This window comes from Aspergillus thermomutatus (assembly GCF_002237265.1).
Source record: "Aspergillus thermomutatus strain HMR AF 39 chromosome Unknown NODE_56, whole genome shotgun sequence".
Classification (NCBI taxonomy): Eukaryota; Fungi; Ascomycota; class Eurotiomycetes; order Eurotiales; family Aspergillaceae; genus Aspergillus; species Aspergillus thermomutatus.
The window spans coordinates 1-8,981 of NW_020798105.1; the positions used below are offsets into that span (position 1 = coordinate 1).

Sequence of the window (8,981 nt, forward strand, 5' to 3'; positions counted from 1 at the left end):
GGCTGGGAATGTGCATGTGCGTACCGAGGGTGGGGGCGTAAGGCTCGAGGGGGAGGGTGTGGAAGTTTTGGAGTCGGGAGAGGGGATGGTTGATGCGATGGTTGGGAGGGGGTTGATTAGTGATGATGAGGAGGTTGGTGACGACGAGGAAAGTGATGATGATGAGGATGAGGATGAGGATGACAATGGGGAAGCAGACGGCGACGACGACGACAATGAAAGAAGGATAGGAGGACGGATGGATGTATGCTTTCAATCCAAGGAGGGGTCAATCCTGTTCTATGTTGGGTAAAAGATTTGATTTAGGAAGAATGTTCGTCTGGAAGTGTGAAATGAATCAGCAATGGCATAGACACTTATTTCAAGCAGTATCCACTTAGAATTGGCCTTGAGTATTCATGTCTATCAAACACACCCCAATGAAGCAATCGACTACACAGAAAAATGTGTCATTCATATCAAAAGGAAGCATCATCATGCCCCAGCAAAAATCAGTAACCGTACATGGAGTATATAACGCCTTACAATGTCTGCCGCCACGCCTCAAAGCAAATGATCAGCTTCTGCTCGAATCCACTGATACGTGGCAAGCCAGTGAAACAAAAGCAACAAAGAACCTCGACCCGGATACCATCAGGCCGAGAAAGAATGGTGAAAATGGCAAAGAAATGAAACAGAGAAGACGCCAATCTATCGCATCAGGCATCAGGCATCAGGAGCAGTCCGAAATCATCATGCAATGCACCCAGGGAATATTTTGAAAGACGACACGTATGCACGGAGCGGCCTGTTATGCAGATGAAGGAGGCAAGACCAAAGCAAAAGAGTTCTATCGTCGTTGTGGTATCAATCACATCGCTTCACGATCTTATTCGTCTATCGTGGTTGAAACTGTCGGGTCGTGTTTGAGTCTAGAAAGGGAATCCACCAGGGAAGCCCTGAGATTGGTGGCCGCCGAAGGAATGGCCACCGGCCGAGGCGAATCCACCGCCGCCGTTCATCATGTTGAAGAGAACGCTGGGATCGATGTTGATGTGAGTGGCACCGCCCATGCCGCCCATGCCGCCCATGCCGCCCATTCCTCCCATACCGCCCATACCACCCATGCCACCGAAGCCACGGCCTCCAAACATGTCAGCAGGGTCAATGAGATCATCGCCATTGTCGTAAGAAGCGCGCTTCCTACATGATGTTAGAATCTGCCAGAACTATCAAGCCGATAGGAAACTTACTGAGGGTCGATCAAAGTCTCGTAAGCCTCTCCAATCTCCTTGAACTTCTCGTCACCGGCCTCACCATCCCGGTTCTTGTCGGGGTGGTACTGGATGGCGAGTTTGCGGTAGGCCTTCTTGATTTCCGACTCAGATGCGTCCTTGGAGACACCAAGAATCTTGTAGTAGTCCTTCCGTTGAGCCTTCTTCAACTCAAACTCTGCGCGGCGAATGTCCTCCTGGATGCCCTTCTCGGTGGGATTGGCCTCTGCTACCGCCTTGTAGTCGCGGATAGCCTCTTCCCAATTGCCGGCGCCGCCGTAAGCCTTGGCGCGCATCTTCTGCGCCTTGACGTAGGAGGGATCCAACTTCAGGGCCTCATTGCAGTCGTTGATGGCATTCTCGTATTCCTTCAGGTTAATGTATGCCTGAGCTCGGTTCTGCAGAATCTTGGAATTCATGTCCTTATTCTGAGGGTCCACCCCGAGCGCTTCGGACCACAGCTCGATAGCCTTGCGGTAATCCTTGGCCTTGAAAGCATTGTTTCCTTCCTCTTTGGTGCGTGTAAGCTTCTGGACTGTGCGCAGCAACTTGATCGCCTGTTTCATGTCGGGATCCAGACCCAGACACATCTTGAGCGTTTTCAAAGCCTGTTCGGACTCTCCCAAGCCGTAGTACGCACGAGCACGGATCATAAGCGCATCAGGGTCCTGGTTATTCTCGCGGAGCATAGAAATGGCGATATCCTGCGCTTTCCTCAACGAGTTCTCATTGCCCATCTTCAGGTGTGCTTCGGCAGTCAGAAGAGTCCACTTGCGGGGCTCCTTGACTCCGCGGCCCAGGAGCTGCCGTGCCTGCTCAACGCAGAACAGCACCATCGACACCCCTCGATCTTCCGCCAAGGTTTCTTCGGCTTGTTTGATGAAGCGTTGCATCTTTTCAGGAGCGGCACGGTCGGTCGCAGAGGCGGGGGGTTGAACACGGGACAAAACTTCCAGAGCCTCGGATGGGCGTCCCAGCGCCGTCAGAATGCGGGCCAGACGATACATGATCTTGGAGTTGGTGGGATCCAGCTCCAGTGCGCGCTCGGCATCTTCTAAAGCTTCGAGGTAGCGGTTGGCAGAGAGATATGCCGCAGCCCGGTTGGAGAGGTAGATGGAGGAACTGGGGTTGATTTCAATGGCTAACCAATTAGCCTGTGGAGTACTCGATGTACTAAAAATGCATACTCACCTTTGGTGAACTCTTCAATTGCGCGATTGTAATTTCCGTCCTTGAAAAATTTATTGCCCGCCAATTTGAATGAGTCGGCTTCGGCGACCGAGCCATTGGACTTATGCGGCGGCGGGGTAGGAGTGCGGTCGGTCTGAGCGCCGTTCACACCATTGGTGTTCTGGGAAGGAGAGGCAGGCGAATCGATATCCATTGAGCTTCGATCGGCGGCAGAAGCCATGGCGGATAAACGACGTAGCTCGTCGGGGGGAAGATTCAAAGGATGAAAGTCGGGATCGCGAGAGTAACGATCAAAGGCGGAGGATAGAGGGGAGGTAGGGAAACTGTACCTCGCAGCGGAGGCGTCCTTGGACGAGGAAGATTTGGATTTCGCGGAGGTATGAGATCTCGACTTGGATTTGGACGATTTCGAGGACTGAGAAGACGGGGGATGAATGGACGATGAAGAAGACGAACGGGTGTGGGCGGTGGATGTGGAGGGAGAGCGAGGAAGATGATGATGACTGGGGGAGTGGCGAGACGACGAAGTTGAAGTCGAGGAGGATCGAGAAGGAAGAGTCTCCGTAGATAGAGGACTTTTTGGAGATGAAGTCTTCTTCGAGTCCTCTTTGGTGGAAGTGGATCGCTTGGATTTGTGACGAGCAAAGAGTTGAGGAAGAACCATCTCTTCTTCTTGCGTCTTTTTCCTGGTCTGATTCTTTTTCTGGTGATAAAAAATTGCAGTCGCTGATTGGCTGAGTGTATCGAATGTCAGCGAAGGCGGTGGAAATGTTTATCTTTATATTCTTCCGCTGTTCTCCCGGTGAGAGCAGTTGATAGTGAATAGTATAGTGATGGTGAGGAAGAGATCAAGAATAATATCCGATATCCAAAATTGATTCACGGTGATCCCACAGAGTCGTGAATGAGATGTGGTTAGGAGGAAAAGGACGCCATAATAGAAGATGTTGATGCTGCTGAATAAGTCATGTGCTCAAGATACTGTACTACCTTTGTATAGCAGAGAAGAGAGAGCTGTCAACAATTCCAACAGAGAATGAAGTTTAATAATAAACGATGACTTGTTATCTTTTTGATCATCCTCTCTGGATTATATCTATCTGGTGATCAATCCTCTACCCCATTTACTTAGCCTGACAGAAAAACCAGGAGGCTGGTAAAAGTGATCAAGTGCTCTTAGCGTGCATTTGTGGAAGCTCATCGATTCCTCCGTGGACGTGACAGAAGTACTGGCGTTTCGCTCTCATTCTGACGCAAATAGAGTCGGTTTATCTACAGAGACATCGAGACGAAGAACTTAGGTCCAACATTGTCACTTTACTGTTGATCTATTGATGAAACGAAAGGTACTCCGTCTTCCCATTGCATCTAAACGATGACCCATCTGCAAATGACAGGCGATCTAGACTAACTACTATCTAGTGTTTGACAGCAGTTGAAGCATTGACTACTGACGAGTCACCCACTGGCCCAAGCGCCCGCAATCGAGTCCCAAGTCGACATGTACCCAATCCTGTGGCTTCGATGGGTGAACCCAACGGTTTGGATTGGAGCACGACATTATTAGTACGGAGTACTCAGATCAGACCGAGATCTCGAATCAAAATAATGCATCACCTGGGCCCTCTTTCAGTCTGTTCTTAGGCTTGTGGTCCCGTCTCCACCGCCGCCTGAGTGTCATCCGAAGTTGCTGCCGGACCGTCCTCAACACTGAGATAAAGTTGGTCCAATTTGAGATCCTGCTCTGCTTTGCGAAGGGCTTTAGCCACTTCTAATTTCAGTTGCATCTCTTGCTCCGACAGCTTGAGGATCTGTGGTGTAATAATCGCTGTGTGGTAATCGCGCGCCAGCTCTCTCACTGTTGCGCGGACCATCCGAGCGATTTTGCCCTCAGTCTGTTTCAATATGCCGGATAGCTCTTCACACACTCGTTGAGCACTCTTTCTGAGGATCTGTGCCCCATTCACCTCGGCTTCACGCTCCATGAGGCCTTGCATCCGCTGGAGCATCCCAGTCCCTTACTCTGTCAGCTCACGATATGCACCGAAGATGAACATGACATACCGGCCTCTTTTGCGCACCGCCAAAACGGTTCTTCAAGCTCTGCCGCAATCACTCCGACGAACAATCGGTTCGCAGTCTTCTGTCGGATCCTGAGTGACGCCTCGGTCTTTTTGACCTGGTGTTTCACGGAGTCGGCGGCCGCGCCTAGGGTTTTTCGCAGCCTTGCATTGTTCTGTTGCGCGATACTCCCATCTGCAGATGAGACTACGTTCTTGTGGAAGATGTCCAGGCATGTTTTGATATTCTGGGAAAAGATCTTGAGATGCAATGGGATCTCTTCATTGAACGTCCTATTTCGCAGTCAGCAGCTGATCGTCTTGATGGTAGTCGAGATCTGACCTGGTCCAGTAAGAGCGGATATATTCCAGCATCGGATGGGCCCTGTTGACAGTTGAGTCTCCCTTCTTCAGCAAAAATATGCTTCGAGCATTACTTACACCTCGCGGTTCCAATTCTGTCGGACAGTTAGCATTTCATGGCTATTTGGCGGAGGTGACCTACCCATTCTTTCCAGACCCCGCTGCGACGGCATATGGCTCGGTAGGTGCTCCAATGCACGTTTTCGTTCCAATCAGCAACTACTTCTCGGAATCCCCGACTGCCATGATGACAAGCGTTGTCTATTCCATTAGTCCAAGTCGGAGTGTATATGTGGTCGCCACTTACCCAACATCTCGAAGATGTTTCTTGCAAAAGTCCCGCGCAGGCTACAAAAGAGTTGATCTTGCAATTCTTGCATTCCCTGGGATTGTCAGTTCACTGTCAATGGATGGGGAAAGAAAACTTGCCTTCTTCATCTTTGTCACCGCTTCTTTATATCCAGCCTCCATCTCCTGCTTCTTTGCATCCGACAGGACATGAGCTGAACCGGTCGCCGAGGACCAAAGCGACATTGACTGCAATAATTTCTTCAGCTCGATTAGAAAGAGCCTACTTGACGCCTCTCGTGGGCCTTCCGTCAGACGGATACAGTGAGCTTGCAATTGGGGTATCTCAGTTTGTGACAACTCGGTGAACCCGGCCACTTCGGGCTCGTTATTCTGAAGCCGACCTTGGAGCTTTTGATATGCCTTGGTTGAGACACAGAAAACAGGAAGCCCCCCCTCGAGTTCCGTCTTGCCATGCAGGATCCTGTTGTCATTTTCGCGATTGAAGTGCTGAAAGTGTTTGTTGATCTCTTTCTTGGAATAATTGTTGCGTTCCCGGATAGAATTTTGAATATTGCTCACCTGTTTCTGGGCCAGATCAACTCTGAGTCTTTCCAAGTTTTCTCGCTTGACTTTTATCTGTTGAACGAGGGCGTTGCGTCGTTCGCGAAGTTCTGACTTTAGGGCCTTGCGTTCTCGGAGGATCGTCTCTTTTGAGACTAAGGGTGGAGTTTGAGTGGCTTCAGAATCCTCTGGCGTATCTGCTGCACACGCGGCAGCTTGGGCGGTAGGGTATTCAGCGAGCATGCTTTCGGCATCGCTGTTCCATCTTCTCTTGAGGGGAGATGGCAGTGGATACTCTGCCGAAACATCTTCCATTCTATCGATCTCATCTTGAATCTCAAGCTGCAACCCGTCGACTCTCGCCTTTTCCTCTGCGAGCATTTGCACCTCGGTCGACAAATCACGCTTCTCTCTCTCCTCTCGATCAAATGACGGGCTTTCGAGCCCCAGACATTTTTGGACTTCGGTGACAGAAATATCATCGGTCTTCGTACATATGAATGTCAAAGTATCGCATATGCAATCGAAAATCATCTGCGACTTGAGATGCTTGCTGACCAGCGACTGGGCGATCTTATCATCCACAGCTCTGTTGATCGGCGCCACGATCCAGTGGGCCGCACAGCGCTTCAGGTAGTCGTCTGCGACAGCGACACGAGCAGCGTTTGAGTCGTACAGGCCAGGAAGATCCACCAGGACCACGCCGGTTGCCAGCGCCTGGGCTTTGACGTACAGACGGACTGTTTTGATAAGCGGCCAGAGTCCCGCGTCCTCTGGACCTGTTCCGCTCGTGCTGTCAGTGTATGGCTTGAGCTTGTCCGCAAAGATCTGCGGGTCGTCTTCCTCGATCAAGAGCGAGGCTCCCAGCAAGTTCGCGATGCGCGGATCGCCAAGCAGCATTTCCATCGCGGTATCTGGAAGATCTTCAATATCCAGATCAGGATACACAGCCTTGATCTTCTCACTGGTAGTCTCGAAGGCGTCTATATCCGGATGCTTATCCAGCGTCTCATGAGACAAGATTTGCAGCTCTCGCATCCACTCCTCAGGCTGGATAAACTGAACTTCCGCTTTGTATCGCCGAGGGCCATCATTATAAGCAACCTCAGTGGCAACCGCCGTGGCGGCACGCATACAGTTCGTTGCCAGCATCCCCTCCTCATCAACGATCGCATTGATAAGGGACGATTTGCCCGCGCCCGTGGCCCCAATCACCCCAATCACGACCTCGGGTTTCTTAGCAGATTCAAGCAGTTCACTGATGGTGTCCCGCCAGTCCGTATCTCCAGTCGAGACGTGGGACAAAATACAGAGGAGTTCCCCGAGTACAGCCTTACCTTTCTCTACGGCCGCTTCCAGAGCAGAAACAGAAACGGCCGAGGTATCGTTGCGTGCCTGTGATTCTCCGCTCTGCTCCACGCGGCCATCGGCTCTCTCGTCGACGTCCATGGCACTCGGTATTTCGTAGCACTGGGCCAGTTCCGGAGGAAAGGTGAGCTCCATTTCTACGGATACTGCAGTCAGCATCACTGATATCTGGGACGAATGGCTCGCAGGAGGCTTACCTTGGTGCTGATCCTGTTCATGACGACCATGATGGGCGCTTTGCTCGGCTGGAAACTGGAACTCTGCTTGCTGCTGCTGCATACTGCCAGTCATAGGAGAGTTCATATTGTTGTAGACGTACTCCATAGCTGTAGATGTAGGTGAGATAGGGTTACAGAGTGCACGTGCCTCAGCAGATAGGATAGATTAGGTTGATATAGAGGGTAGCAACACTTTGATCATCATGCATTATGAATCATCTTCTTTCTGTCTAGTGAATTGAAATGAGTTGAAACATAGGGGTAGTACATGTAGTGACTGCCATAGTTCTAGGGAGTTCCGCAAAGAATGAATAGTGAATAACTTTTACTGATTTTAAGAAAGTAGGTCAGCTGGTACTAGTATAGAAGTGAAGTCTATGGAATGACAGTACTTAGTGAATACTGAGAAAGTAAGCTCTTAATCTGCTACTGCCCTTCTGCTTTAGCCTCTTCCAGCAGTGCGTCCTCTCTTTTGGATCTTAGCATGTCTATTGCCCTGAAAATACCTTGGCCTTCTGCGGAACCGAAGCCTCTCCCCTTCGGTTTCCCTAATATTTATCAAAAGTATCCGTATTAGCCCAGAAATGGGTTTTCTTCAAGGTAAACCCCGGAGGCTGGAGGATATCAAATGGGTATCGGCTATATCGCGTCCACCTGAAAACGACACAGCAGTTATTGTCACCCTCCATAGCACAGAGATTAGTTTCTGTTGGATGAAATATTCGCTGTCATCTTATTAGCTGCCACATAGTAAAGTTTTAGAACTATTCTATCTTAATAAGAGAAGAAACATCTGATTGCGTTAATGGGTGCGGGATAAGTCAGGGTGTCTTATTTAGCCTAGTATAGTCGTTGGAGCTTAATGATTGTGTCTGTATGTGTCTCTTTGATATCTGCGGTTGCTCATGGCAGCACTCTCATTTCTGGAGTTTAAGACTAATCCTGCGTTTAATTCATCTCTTCCCTTTTTGCCCGTAGCTGTGCCGAAGCAGAACAGCAGATTGCCACAGGACCTACAGCAACCCAGTTCACCTTCTACGACCTCAGTACTCCGCGACATGATATCACAGGAACTTCAGAGACAAGAGAGAGCTTCAAACCAGATAGTCCTTGACTGGATGCAGCCAGCCGATTGGGGTACAGCTGACCTTCATCGTAGTCACCCACGTCGGTATCCTCGGGCTCAAACAAGATGAGGTCCTGCTCGAAGCTATCGAGTGCCATCATGTGACGGTACAGCGTGTCTCGTTCAGTTGCTCATGCGGGGGCGGATAATCTGCTCACTTTCCCGATGGCTTGCGCTCATCTCAAATCTTCTGGGCACAAATCAATGCCAGATCGTCTGCATCGAGGATGATACCATGCTCGTCGCTGTTCCGGGGGGGTCGATGCATCATGGTTTCGAAATTTAAGGTCAATGGTGCGCCCTGCACCACGCCGTTTTGGTACTCTGCCCTTTGGGTGCATCGCGGACTTGAAGGCCTTGGCCAGCGGCTCATGTACTGCCGCGCCGTGAGCAAGGGCAGTCTCTCGGGACCGGAGTGTCTTGTGTTTCTAGAGAAAGAAAGTAGTATCTGGTTCTGGGTACAACGATTGTAGATTTTAGGTGTGGCATAGGCTGCATCCATTACACACTAGTTCTTGCGCTGCAACTCCAATTCCAATGTGGTTCATGT

General features: G+C 50.3%; 2 protein-coding genes across 2 annotated transcripts; both read right to left on the bottom strand.

The window, feature by feature from the left end:
- Window positions 1-911: 911 nt before the first annotated feature.
- On the bottom strand, window positions 912-3,108 carry CDV56_100301 (DnaJ and TPR domain protein; the record flags this gene model as incomplete). The annotated part of the gene is made up of 3 exons (XM_026753920.1): window positions 912-1,182; window positions 1,233-2,394; window positions 2,445-3,108. The coding sequence occupies 3 exons, from the start codon at window positions 3,106-3,108 to the stop codon at window positions 912-914; spliced, it is 2,097 nt and encodes a 698-aa protein (XP_026615816.1).
- Window positions 3,109-4,084: 976 nt separating this feature from the next.
- Window positions 4,085-7,411, bottom strand: CDV56_100818 (uncharacterized protein; the record flags this gene model as incomplete). Its single annotated transcript, XM_026754437.1, has 8 exons — window positions 4,085-4,461; window positions 4,509-4,798; window positions 4,848-4,889; window positions 4,946-4,962; window positions 5,010-5,128; window positions 5,175-5,250; window positions 5,315-7,224; window positions 7,285-7,411. The coding sequence occupies 8 exons, from the start codon at window positions 7,409-7,411 to the stop codon at window positions 4,085-4,087; spliced, it is 2,958 nt and encodes a 985-aa protein (XP_026615817.1).
- Window positions 7,412-8,981: the final 1,570 nt, after the last annotated feature.